This window comes from Mustela erminea, chromosome 7 (assembly GCF_009829155.1).
Source record: "Mustela erminea isolate mMusErm1 chromosome 7, mMusErm1.Pri, whole genome shotgun sequence".
Classification (NCBI taxonomy): Eukaryota; Metazoa; Chordata; class Mammalia; order Carnivora; family Mustelidae; genus Mustela; species Mustela erminea.
Window position 1 is genome coordinate 111,098,952 of NC_045620.1, and position 13,952 is coordinate 111,112,903.

The 13,952-nt window shown below is 36.6% G+C and overlaps 1 protein-coding gene across 8 annotated transcripts in view; it reads right to left on the reverse strand.

Moving 5' to 3' along the window:
* Positions 1–13,952, reverse strand: part of RMDN2 (regulator of microtubule dynamics 2) — a 69,720-nt gene that overhangs the window by 14,341 nt on the left and 41,427 nt on the right. For all 8 annotated transcript variants that reach the window (XM_032352944.1, XM_032352942.1, XM_032352945.1 and 5 more), the window contains 3 exons: positions 10,733–10,808; positions 9,602–9,679; positions 4,432–4,530 (listed from right to left, as the gene is read on the reverse strand). In XM_032352944.1, the coding sequence (XP_032208835.1) occupies positions 4,432–4,530; positions 9,602–9,679; positions 10,733–10,808 (253 nt within the window). The remainder of the gene's footprint in view (positions 1–4,431; positions 4,531–9,601; positions 9,680–10,732; positions 10,809–13,952) is intronic.

Below are 13,952 nucleotides of genomic sequence, written 5' to 3' on the forward strand. Positions count from 1 at the left end.
CTGGAGACCTTTGCATCAAGTGTTTTTAAAGCAAAGACTGACCCGTGAAACAACTAGTCCAAGTGGCAGACCTACGTGCAGATTTTAATAAGTGGGTATGATGGAGACACTTTACTCTTCATCTACTAAACTCTTATGCACCGGTTCCCTTTCTACAGCTCTGTGAATAAGAATTTCTTCAGGCATCTGGCATAGCCAATAGAAAGCACTTCTTAGAACCTAAGTCAATCTTCGGTCAGGGTCGTCTTCTGCAGTTGCAAGGGCTCATGCAAATATAAGCCCCCGGTCTGACCTCGGAACCCAACCCAGAGAGATACACAACCCAACAGAAGAAGGTTACTTTAAAAAAAATTTACAAAGATATGCTTGTTTTATAAGATACAAATAATATGGACATTTAAAAAATTAAAATGTGAAAATTTCTTTGTTCTAATTTTATTTTCGATTCCAGTCTCATTCCCCAGGGGTAACCACTACAACAGTTGGACATGCATCCCACCAGATCTTTCACAAGTACATACAAATTAAAAAAAAATCCGCTTTTGAAAAAAAATTAATATAGGGCCATTTCTATGTATTGGTCCAAAACTTTTCTTCCACAACATATCACAGGTACATTTTTGTGTTAACATACACAGATCTACCTCATTTATTTCTTAAGAGCTGTATTTCATAATACACATATGCCGTAATTAAATTAAGAATCCTCTATTAGACATTTTTTTACTCTTGCTAACAATGACCGATGAACACATCTGCTCCTGTATGCTTGTGCACATGTGGAATTATGTCTGTAAGAGAGATTCCTAGAGGTTGAATTGCTGAGTAAAAGGACACATACACTTTAAAGATGGATGCTAACGGAGAGGAATCTGAGACTGATGCACTCCTGTGCTGAGGAGGGCACATCCTTGGTAAAGGACATTTACTTTCTATAAAATCCAAAAGGCAAGGGTCCTAGGAGGAGGAGGAGGAGGAAGAGAAAGTCTTTTGGGCTGGGGAGCCAGACTGGGTGTAAGTCTTTAGGACCAAATGGATGAACAGTGTGTGGATCTGGCCAAGAACCTGCGAGTGAGACCGCAAGGCTGCCACCAGATGGAAGGACATTGTCAAGTGCAGTCCTAGTCAGAGCCTTGAAAAGCCCACAGGACCATCCACAGTGCTGTTGGGTTCTGGTTCTGTTGCTTCTATCTTGTCCAGTTATTTTCATCTCAACTCTTACTCTTTGAGTCTACTAAGTGCATTTCTTAGATCACTCTAATAAGACCTCACTTAAACTTTGCTCAACTGTACCTTCTTCTATGTCCAACAGTTGCCCGGCTCTGTCCAAATCCTGCCTGGAGAACTTGCTCCAACATATGCGCATATGCAGTTTCTTCTTTTTCTAATGTTGGCATTTTAATTCCACATACACACCTTAGCACTTATGTTTAATTAACCATACTAACTATAAATTAGAACATCTCTTTTTGTGCTCATGGTTAAAAAAAAAGAAGCAGCCCAAGGAACATAGGTTACAAACAACATGAACTTCCTAAAACGGAGCAGATTCTGACTTTTTACCAAAGGGCATACCTAATAACAAGGAAGGTAGTGTTGCTCAGTAGAATGTTTTAGTTAGGCAGCAGTTTCTAGCTAGGCTTTTAGAACACTCTATAATAATACTCTACAATAATACAGTAATATAATAACAATATACTCTATAATACTATAATGCAATAATACTAATACTCAATAATAATACAGAATATTGTAGTTAACTTGGTCTTGGTTGTACAAGTTCCCTGAAGGCAGGAGCTGTGTTCATCATTTCTGTATCTATTACCAACTATGTGCTTAATAAACATTACTGAATAAACTAGTGGTGTTTTAAGAACATCTCATAACCTCAGGCAGCTGCCCTCCATCATATCAGGACACAGATGAAGGCTCTGCAGGTGGTAAAACCACTAAGGGAGGATCCAAAGATCATATGTTGCAAACAGCAGGGGAGACCAGGGCCACCGATTCCCCAACATTGCTACACCTGCTATCCTATTACATATACTCAAGGCACTGGGTTCTCAACCATGCCATGGGCTGTACAGGAAGAGCTCTGAGAGCTTTAAAAACACTGATCAAGCTTTTAAAATACTTCCCTTATGACCCAAGTCCATTCCTTTTGCTAAGGAAACGTAGCAAAGAAACTTTAAACATTTCTACCTAAAAGCTTGCATATGAATGTTCATAGAAGCTTTATTCATAATGGCCCTGGTCTACAACCACCTCCTGAGATGCTGTGACACTGAGGAGGATCAGACTTCACCAGTTATAAGAGCAAAATAATAGCAGCTAACATTTACTTTCAGTTAGAGAACTTAACGTGCTAGATCCTGAGCTAAGAAACTTTTATGTATCGTCACAAAAACCATATAAAGTGGGTATTATTATACCTGCTTTACAGATGAAGAATTTAAGATTAAGAGAAATAAAGAAACATGGCTAGGTCATATGGACGGGAAAAGACTTAGGTCTCCAACTGTCTGATTCTAATGCCAGTGCTCTAGATCTCTACAGGACTGAGCTGGATGGCCTGGGGACACATTCCTGACCCCTGTGAACACTCTTTGGGGGGACAGAGCTGGGAACAGGAGTTCTATAGTCTGGGGTCCAAAACCCCAACCTGCTGCTGGGACCAAGGGTTGTGGACTCCTCTTGGGTATGGGATCAAAGCTCTTTCCCCTGTACCCCACAGTGTTCTTACTTCCCCCCACAGCCTTCGAACTTAGCACCTTGGGCTCCTCAGAACCCTTCGCTGTGGCAGTTGACACAGGGAGCAGCTTTCCTTATGCCTTCTCACTCCCTCAACAAATACCACAAAATGCATTTTCAGACAGAATTTAAGTCACGACTGAATGGTGAGATCCCCAAGATGGTTGGCCAAGGTGTATACAATTTAATGGAGTTAAAACTCTATGACCTTTATTGGGCTTACTAGGTACAAGGCACTCTCTAAGAAATTTCCTTGTATTAACTTATTGAATCTTCACAACAACGCTATGGGTCAGGTACTATTATCTCCATGTCATTGATTAAATGGAGAGAGAAGTTAAGAAACCAGTCCAGCGTTAATCAGTTGGTAAGTGGCAGAACTGAGATTTAACCAGGTGGTCTGGTTAACCAGAGGTAAGGCTGCAATCCTTACCTCTACATTATTGGGCCTCCGATCATTTATTTTATCTGGGTAGTATTTTGAGTACATTAGCACCTGAAGAACTTCTGTGCAATGTCCTGAAAACCTGAGCCCCCATTTATAACTCTGATACTATGAAGAAAGGAGTTTCAAGTCCAAATGACATTCTTAGCTTAGCACCTTCTATGACCTATCTTAAATATACCATGATCTATATTCTTATAAAATATAAAATGAAAGAACTAATTCTCAGTGGTAGATAAAAAAGGTGAAGAAATGGGGATGACCCAGCCTTAGACTACGTGCGTATTTTGGCCTGCCACTGTGTGACAGTAGAAAAAATTAAGTTCCTTGCTTTCCTTTTTTATAAAATAAAAAAGATCACGTTAAATAAAAAAAAATAAGACACATTTGGCCCCTGCGCTTTTATACCCTCCACTCTTTTCTAATGGGCTCATGATCTCAGAACACTTATTTTTTCCACAGGGCGTTGTAGGTAGCTGCTAACCATTCAGTCAGAAATGGAAAGTGCAATGAAATCTGTTGTGATCTTAGAATATATGTTTTCTAAATCCCCTCTTCGTTCTACAAAATCAAACCCTAAGATACAACAAAAAAGTATGAGCATGTATAATATGTTGGACAATACAGTTTAGAGCCTGATTTTTGTCTACATTGTTACAAATCTGAAAAGGTAAATAAGGAAAGAAAAGGCATCTGAGTGTCTGTAAGATTCTATAATTGCTCCCAGAGAAAGATAAAGGGATTAGCTCACCAGGAACTTGATTATATACACACACACGTTATTACTGTTTAGAGTTTTATCAGCATTGCAATTATACATTTTAAGACAGGAATGAAAATACTGGTTTGATCTGATGCCCTGTGTTCCATAGAACTGTCTGCAACTTATGGAAAATAATAACTTTCCTCTTTGATATCTTTTAGTTCTTCAAGATTAAATTGCTTCTGTATTAGGCTAATTGGGAGTATTTAGGAACAAGTCTAATAATCAGGGCATGAATGCTTTTGTACATACTTGAGTGAGTACGTACCCAGAGAGCAACTCTTGGATTTGGTAAGCAAGGGCTGTGCCCCTAGGACCTAAAGCATAACTAGCTGCTCTGGGAAGCAGTCTGGACACCTCAAAACTAGGATTCAACCCACAGCTTCTGTTAGAGATCTATGCATGGAGAAGCGTAGGAGGGATTGGTGCAGGTTGGAGCCAGTTTGATACTAAAATAACAGACAAAATATACCTTAAGGAAATTTTGCAAAGCTTCTTCTACAGTTGAGGATGGTATTTTTCCAAACAGAGTAGCGGCCATCTTTTTCTCAATCCAGCTCAGTTTTGAGACCTGCAAACAGGGAGGCGACATCATTCTTAGAAAGTTGATCACCTTTTTTTTTTTTTTTTTAAAGATTTTATTTATTTATTTGACAGAGAGAGATCACAAGTAGGCAGAGAGGCAGGCAGAGAGAGAGAGAGGAGGAAACAGGCTTCCCTGCTGAGCAGAGAGCCCGAAGCGGGACTCGATCCCAGGACCCTGAGATCATGACCTGAGCCGAAGGCAGCGGCTTAACCCACTGAGCCACCCAGGCGCCTAGTTGATCACCTTTTGAATAAATCGTCTCTCCTCAGACGTGCGTGTCCAGGTGTATGTGGATGTATATGCATAGAATATATAAATATAAACATCTCCATAAGTAACATATATGACAGAGATCATCTTTACGGTATTAATATTTTACCTTCCCTTTTCTATAGTTCTAACAAACCATGAGCTCTAAAAGCACTGGTTACCAAATCAATCTGAAATACTCACGGTAGGATTTGTGTTCAGACAGAGAAAGGGATGGGGAATACTGCTGATCCTGTTTGTTTATATGATTCAAGATTCTGAGATGACCACACAGAATTTCTTTTCAGGGTGCAGGACCTACCAGTCTCCATCCTGGGTTCCTTCCTGCCTACTCCCTTCCTGCCTACTCCCTGCGGCCAACACAGCAGCTCAGAAATGTAAATAGAAGAAGGGTCTTTAACCCAGAGGGAGTACAGAGTGAGGGCCCAGGATACATATTCATAATTCAGGAGAAAATTTTTTTAATCAATAACCACCAAAATCAAAATTCATATTATCATTTATTCTTTGCTTCCTTCCCCCCCCATTTTAATTCCAATGTGGTTAACATACAGTGTTCTGTTCTTCTCAGGTGTACAATACACTGATTCAACAATTCCGTATGTCACTCGCTGTTCTACAAGAGAGGTGTGCTCTTTGTCCCCTTCGTCTTTCGACTCACCTCACCCCTGATAACCAGCTATTTATTCTCTGTAGTTTAGAGTCTGTTTTTTGTTTGTCTCTTTTTAGTTCCCTTATTCATTTGTTTTGTTTCTTATATTCCACACATGAGTGAAAGCATATGGTGTTTGTCTTTCTCTGACTGACTTATTTTGCTTAACATTATAGTCTAGGTCCAACCATGTTGCTGCAAATGGCATGACTTCATTCTTTTCTATGGCTGAATAATATTCTATTATATGGAATACTATACCACTTCTTTATCTATTCATCTATTGAGGGACACTTAGGTTGCTTCCATAATTTGGCTATTGAAAATAGGTTACAATGAACATCGGGGTCCATGTCACACTTTGAATTAAAGGTTTTGTATTCTTTGGGTACCCAGCAGTGTGATTACTGGATCATGGGGTGCTTCACCAGTTTCCATTCCCACCAACAGTGCCCAAGGGTACCTATTTTTCTACATCCTCACCAACACTTGTTATTTCTTGTGTTTTCGATTTTAGGCATTCTGCTAGAATGAGTGACGTTGAGCATCTTTCCAAATGTCTGTTGGCCATCTGTATTTCTTCTTTGGAGACATATCTGTTCACTCTTCTGCCCATTTTTAAACTGGATTATTTGAGTGTTGAGTTGTATCAGTTCTTTTATGTATTTTGGACACTAATCTTTTATTGGATACATGAATTGCAAATATCTTTTCCATTCATTAGGTTGTCTCTAGTTTTATTGGTTGTTTCCTTTGCTGTGCAGAGACGTTTTATTTTGATGTAGACCCAATAGTTTATTTTTGCTTCTGTTTTCTTTGCCTCAGGAGACACATCTAGAAAGATGCTGTTATGGTCAGTGTCAGAGAAATTACTATCTATGCTTCCTTCTATGATTTTTATGGTTTCAGGCCTCACATTTAGGTCTTTAGTCCATTTTGAGTTTTTTGGTATATGATGTGAGAAAGTGGTCCAGTTTCATTCTTTTGCATGTAGCTGTCCACTTTTCCCAACACCATTTGTTGAAGAGACTATCTTTTTCCCATTGTATATTCTTGTCTCCTTTGCTGAAGATTAAGTGACCATGTAATTGTGGGTTTACTTCTAGGCTTTCTATTCTGCTCTATTGATCTACAAGTCTATTTTTGTGTAAGTAACATACTGTTTTGATTACTTGTAATATAACTTGAAACCTGGAATTATGATAACACCAGTTTTGTTTTTCTTTTTCAAGATTGCTTTGGCTATTTGGGTGGTTCCATACAAAGTTAAGGATTGTTGTTCTAGTTCTGTGAAAAATGCTGTTGGTACTTGGCTAGGGATTACAATAAGTCCATAGATTACTATGGGTAGTAGAGCCAGTTTGACAATATTTGTTCTTTCAATCCATAAGCATGGAATGTCTTACCATTTTTTTAGATCATCTTTAATTCTTTCAACAATTTTTTTTATAGTTTTCAGAATACAGGTCTTTTACCTCTTTGATTAAGTTTATTCCTAGGTATTTTATTATTTTTGTAATTGTAAATGGGATTGTTTTCTTAATTTCTCTTTTTGCTTTTTAGAAATGCAATGGATTTCTCTACATGGGGATTTTCTATTCTGTGAGTTTACTGAATTCATTTATCAGGTCTAGTAGTTTTTTGGTGTCGTCCTTAAGGTTTTCTATATATAGTATCATCTCATCTGTAAATAGTGAAACTTTTACTTCTTCCTTACCAATTTGGAAGCCCTTTGTTTCTTCCTCTTATCTGATTGCTATGGCTAGGACTTCCAGTACTATGCTGAATAAAAGTAGTGAGAATGGACATCTTGTCTTGTTTCTGATCTTAGGGGAAAAGCTCTCAGTTTTTCACCAATGAGTATAACATTAACTGTGGATTTTTCATATAAGGCCATTATTATGTTGAGGTATTTTCCCTCTAAACCAACTTTGTTGAGGATTTTATCATAGATGGATATTGTACTCTGTCAAATGGTTTTTCTGCATCTATTGAAATGATCATTTGGTTTTTATCCTTTCTCTTAATAATGTGATATATCACACTGATTGATTTGCAAATACCGAACCACCCTTGCATTCTAGAAATAAATCCCATTGATCACAGTGAATGATTTTTTAATGTATTGATGGATTTGTCTTGCTAATATTTTGTTGAGGATTTTTGCATCTATGTTCACCAGAGATATTAGCCCGTAGTTCTTTTTGTTGTTTTGTCTTTATCTAGTTTTGGAACCAGGATAATGCTGACCTATTAGAATGAATTCAGGAGTGTTACTTCTTATTTTGTTTTTTGGAAATGTTTGAGAAGAATAGGTATTAGCTCTTCTCTAAATATATGATAGAATCACCTGTGAAGACATCTGGACTTTTTTGGTTGGGAGTTTTTTGATTACTGATTTAATTTCATTGCTGGTAATTGGTATGTTCAAATTTTCTATTTCTTCCTCTTTCAGTTTTGGTAGATTATATGTGTCTATGAATTTATCATCTCTTCTAGGTTGTCCAGCTTGTTGGCATATAATTTTTCATAATATTCTCTTATAATCCTTTGTATTTCTGTGGTATTAGTTACTTCTCTTCTCGTTCTGATTTTGAGGTTTTTTTTTTTTTTTTTTTTTAATGAGTCTGGCCAGCGATTGATCAATTTTGTTTACCTGTTCAGAGTTAATCCTAGTTTCATTGATCTCTTCTATTTTCTTTCTTTCTTGTTTCAATATCATTTATTTCTTCTCTAATCATTATTTCCTTTCTTCTGCTGGATTTGGGTCTTGTTCTTCTTTTTCAACTCTTTTAGGTGTAAGGTTGGGTTGTTTGAAATTTTTCTTGCTTCTTGAGGTAGGCCTGTGTTGCTATACACATCCCTCTTACAATCACTTTTGCTGCATCTCAAAGATTTTGAATCATTGTGTTTTCATTTTCATTTGTCTCCATATATATATATTTTAATTTCTTCTTTGATTTCTTGGTTGATCCATTCATTGTTTAGTTGCATATTATTTAACCTCTGTGAAGATGTGGTCTTCCCAGATTTTTTCCTTTTTATTTTATTATTTTTTTAGATTTTTAAAATTTATTTATTTGACAGAGAGAGAGAGATGACAAGTAGGCAGAGAGGCAGGCAGAGACAGAGAGAAGGGGAAGCAGGTTCCCTGCTGAGCAGAGAGCCCCGATGTAGGGCTCGATCCCAGGACCCTGGGATCATGACCTGAGCTGAAGGCAGAGGCCCTAACCCACTGAGCCACCCAGGTGCCCCCAGATTTTTTCTTTTAAGCTAAACAAATAATGTACATTCAAGTCCAGACTCATGTGAGGTTGGGTTAATGGTTTTTAAGCCTGTGGAGTCTTGTACCTTAATGAAGACTCAGGTTCTCAATATCTAAAACTGGCATAATAAAAACTGCTTACAGGGATGTTTCAAGGATTAAAGGGGATAGGAAATACAAAGTACAAACTGCACATTTGATACATAGCAGGTGTTCAATAAAAGAGCTTCCTTCTCCATTCCTAATCCTCAAACCACAATTAAAAAGCTTCCTCTTTTGCTTATGCTAATTTCCTTATTCAGAAATAGCATTTCTCTTCAGCATAATTTTTCATGCATCTCTTAAGATAGATTTTCACATTCTGTTAATTTTCTATAAACTAATGTCATTTAAGACACTGGATCTTAGACTCGCCAGCTGTCTTGATTTATTTCTGTATGTTTCAAGTGTTTTTCTAAATTCAGTTCTTTGAAGACAGGAACAGTGGGCACATAATTTATGTTCAACACACTGATAAATGAAACAGTCCTCTCGCAAAACAAAGAGCAGTACACCAACACAGAGCACATGCCTATAGGAGGCTGACCAACAACTGAGAGCATGAAGGGGCCATGTGATTAACGCCGGGGGAAACAGAGAGGTGGTCAGGGGAAAACACAGATATATACATGTATATAAAAATTACATACTGTATGTAACACAGTATACAAACAAATCAATCATAAATTCATAAAATAGGTACTGATTTTATCATTTTCCCTATAGTAGGCACTAGGTAAAACACTTACAGGAAGAATAAGTCACTGGAAATATATCCTATAATCATAGTATATTTAAACAAGACTTATAGATAGAAACATTCGACTCACAGTATAACAGTATCTTCCTTTGAGGTAATACAAAAAGGGTTCTTCAGGTAAAAATTGGATTGCTTTATCTAGATGTTCCTGAAAGAAAAATCAAAACAAATACCATCTCTCAGATTTCAGACAGTGATGAATGGAAGTGTGCCTAGTCAATTCAAAGGGGCTTTACAGTGTTGTTTGGTCCTCCTCCTCAATCCTTAGCATTAATACAAGTAAGTCTTACCAATAATTCAATTTTTGGGAATGACTGCCCGCAACTAGAACAAGACTGTGACTCTGAAACAATCTGAGGGTTTTGAAGGGGCCGGGGGTGGGAGGTTGGGGGAACCAGGTGGTGGGTATTAAAGAGGGCACAGATTGCAGGGAGCACTGGGTGTGGTGCAAAAACAAGGAATACTGTTATGCTGAAAATAAAAATAAAAATTAAAAAAAAGTAAAAAAAAAAAAGACTGTGACTATGATTTAATTAAGCAATGTGTAATTTAAAGCCAAATGTCAGTATAAAAATAGAAAGCATCCAAGTGACATTTTTGTCTGCCCATGTCTTGCCGAGCTAGTACTTACTATTGGGAAGCATCCTTGCAAATATCAAATAATGGGGATATAACGGGAGAAAGAACAGCAGAACTAGGTGATGAAGGGATCTACTCCCCTGACGTTATTGTAATGGTTATAGGGAGCTGGAAGGCAAACCCTGACCATTTATATTGAGCTATCAAAGCTACAGGCACATTATAGATGATGTACATATACTCTATCTGTTTTATTCACTCATCATGTTAAGTTTAAGCCTTCAATTGGATTCTACTTCTCCTGCCACATCAATATGCAAGAAATGTTAACTAATTAGTCCCCATCATGTTGATGATATTGGTGCGTTCATGACCAAAAGACTAATCCTCAGTCTTTGAACAAGTAATACTCGTCTACTATGTGACTACTTTCAAGTTCCAGAATAATAATAATCTTCAAATTCCCAAGTAGTTTCATTCTTTTTTGTGTGGTATGATGTAAAGACTGTTACTTCATTTAAATAAAAAAGATAAATTCCTTGAGATTAATTCATTGAATTTGATTTATATCTTTTAAGGAAACAGATAGGTCCATTAAAATATTTTTAATACCAAGAAATACCTTGAAGCGATGTCCATAGTTGATTTTGTTTTGTAAGCCCTCAAACTCAGATACATAGCCACACAGAACCGCATACCTGAAAAGAATAAAAACAGTGGAGAGCGTGTGAACTTTTAACCAAATACCATCATATAACATTTTAAAAATATTTCTTGCATTTATTAATATTTGGCAGAAGTATTCATACAGATGCAAGGGCATCTTTATGAAAATAAAGTAAAATGAAATGAAAAAAAAAAAAAAAAGAAAAATAAAAAAAAACACCTGACATGAACATGAGGCCAGTTTCCTCACCTATGGCAGGGGAAAATAACATCATCTCATACATCCCGTACGTATGCCAGAACACCTCGAACACATAATTGCTTAGAATACTACCTGCCACATAGTGAGTTCTGAGAAACAGGAGTTGCTGCTATCACCAACACCAACATCAAAGTCACAAAGAGGCTCTCTGAAGAAGTCTAGTCACTCAGGTAATAAATTGAAAAATATATTGTATCATCATATCCCTGCTCCTCCTTAATAAAAATAAAAATAAAAATAAAAATTTCACAGCCTCCCTTAATGTCATTTGAAAACAAAAATAAATACCACAACTAAAACAAAATCAAAGGTAGTTTCAGAATACACTTTTCTGAAAAACTCCCCATGTCCTTCGATCCTTCCTTGGAAACAATGCAAACTAGAAGAGCGTTTCCCATGAATTGTTTACTTTTTTTTCCCACTGGGAATACAAAAGTTACATCAATAATTATTTGACATAAATTGGGTGTGATACTTGTTCAGCAATTTGCTCACTCCGAAATCTGGGGATGTATTACTCTTTATATCAGAGTGTTTCTGTCTATTTCAAGTCTCCAGAGTATTTCAGAGTGTTTCTGTCTGAGGCAAAATATTCACTTACCTAAATATTTCAAGTGTACATATTAATTTTTACTTGTACTGTCATAATCGAAATGAAATATGTAATTTTGGGTATTTATCTTGATAATTCCTGTAGATTAGCATCACTTTCAAGTACAAAAATGAAGTGAACAATTTTCTTAATTTGGAACAGTTAGACCCTTCCTGAACACAAAAGATGACATAATTCACATAACTTATGACACCAACAAAACAGTCACTTTACAGTTACGATTTGTTTGACCTCTGAATTTCCAGTTTCTATATAATCAACCAAATCTGCTATAGGAGAAACAAGAATGATAACTAAATCAACCTATCAAAAGTAATCTGAGAGCCTAACTAGATTAGGAGATACTACTACTCACAAATTCTATCATCAGATTACATTACACATAGCTCTCTGCACCCACCAGAGATCCAGCATGGAGGAAAAGTTTACCGGAGAAAGACTCAAGAGTTTCCTTGTAAAACTGCTACTGTCACCTCCAGCCTCACCATGGTCTTTTGAAATGCTCTCTGTCATTTTGTTCAGGGAGTTCCAGAAAGTGGAGCAGAATCCCATACATCTATTTCCCCCAATGCTCCCATTTTTTAATGGGCATTATCATTTTCTCATTCACTTGGACTTAAAACCTTAGGCCACTTAAAAAAAAAAAAAGTTTTTATTTTAAAATAGCCTGAGATTTATAGGAAAGTTGCAGAGATGGTACAGAGAGTTCTCATACACCCATATTCTGTTTTCTCTCCTGTTTACATATTACTTTACATTTTTGTAATTTTTTGGGTACATTTTGTACTGTTTACATATTACAGTACATTTATCACAAGTCTACCAATTCTGTCAAGCAATACTGATACATAATTTTTACAATGTACCAATAGTAATACATTATTATTAATTAAACTCCAAGCTTTATTCAGATTCTCATGTTTTTCCCTAAGTTAAATATTGACACTTTTCTCTCCATCCCTCCTTCCACATTTATCCCTGTTAACTCACACCTGTGAAAATCTTTTGAATTATTTTTGTCATTCATCATACATCCTCTTCTAGTTTTGTGTTACTTGCAACTTTTATAAATGTACCTATTCTATCTTTACCCATTGACAAAATTATGGAACACACCAGTGTCTAAGATACAGACCTGGAACCCTAGAATCACCTCCAGATTGACAATGATGTTGCCAACAGTTATTCTGTTGAGCAGCTGAGGCTTGAACCCTTCTCTCTATGTGGGTAACCCAGAGACCTGCCCACATTTCTGCATCTTGTCCATAAGAACATTATAAGTAAACTTACATTAATGCCTTGCTTAAATCCAGATGTACCAGCTCAATTTCCCTACTCTATATGCTGGCAAAGAAATAAAAAACAAATCATGTCACATTTTTAGAAAAATCTGTTTGAACTTTCTCATCCAGAGATTTATAGAAAAACCCAAATATTTGCACTGGAATCAAAAGAAAAGAATCTATGTTCGCTGATCCAGAGTGCTGGGATCAATCATCTATTCCGTTAAACGTCAGCATCAGAACAACTCCATGCACAGCCCTAGGCATCGACACTGCTTTCTCAGCATGCTCTCTCCAAGCTACTCTGAGTGACTCTTGCTTACTGAGGAAAAAAGGGGAAAAAACCCTCTATGACTTATGCATATTTCATATAATGAATATATGCATATTTCATATAATGAATGCCATTATATGAAATATACACATTTCCCTTATAAATAATCAGTCTTAATGCTTCTCATAATCTTTTATGAAGTCTGTTTCTTTCTTTTTTTCCCCCTGAGCTGAGATCAAGAATTGGATGCTTAACTGACTGAGCCACCCAGGCACCCCTTGAACTCTGTTTCTTCAAAGTCTAAAATATTGCTTATCTTCCTACATACTCTAAGTTCAAAGTTCACCTGACCTCAAAGGATCATCACTTTTTTTTTGGCAATCAGTTCCACTTATGTCTCTGTTTGTCTGCGTGTTTTTGTTCTTTTATGCTGTTCATCTTTAAACATGTAATTTAAACCTTCTCAAGTTGACAGGAACTCTGAAGAACGGTAATTCACAACATGGTCCATTACCTCCATCTAGAGGTCATTCTCATCGTAAATACTTTGACAAAAATTTCGATTTTCTTTGCATTGATATCGAATATATCTTTAATAAATGACCAACATTCCTGCTTTAACTACTAAAATTACCCCATTAGTTTCCCTGCATACTTCTTATTCAGCACAAATGCTATTTACACTGTAGGAAAACAGTAGAAAAATAATGTAAAAGGAAAAAATACTGAGTATCTAGGAGTAAG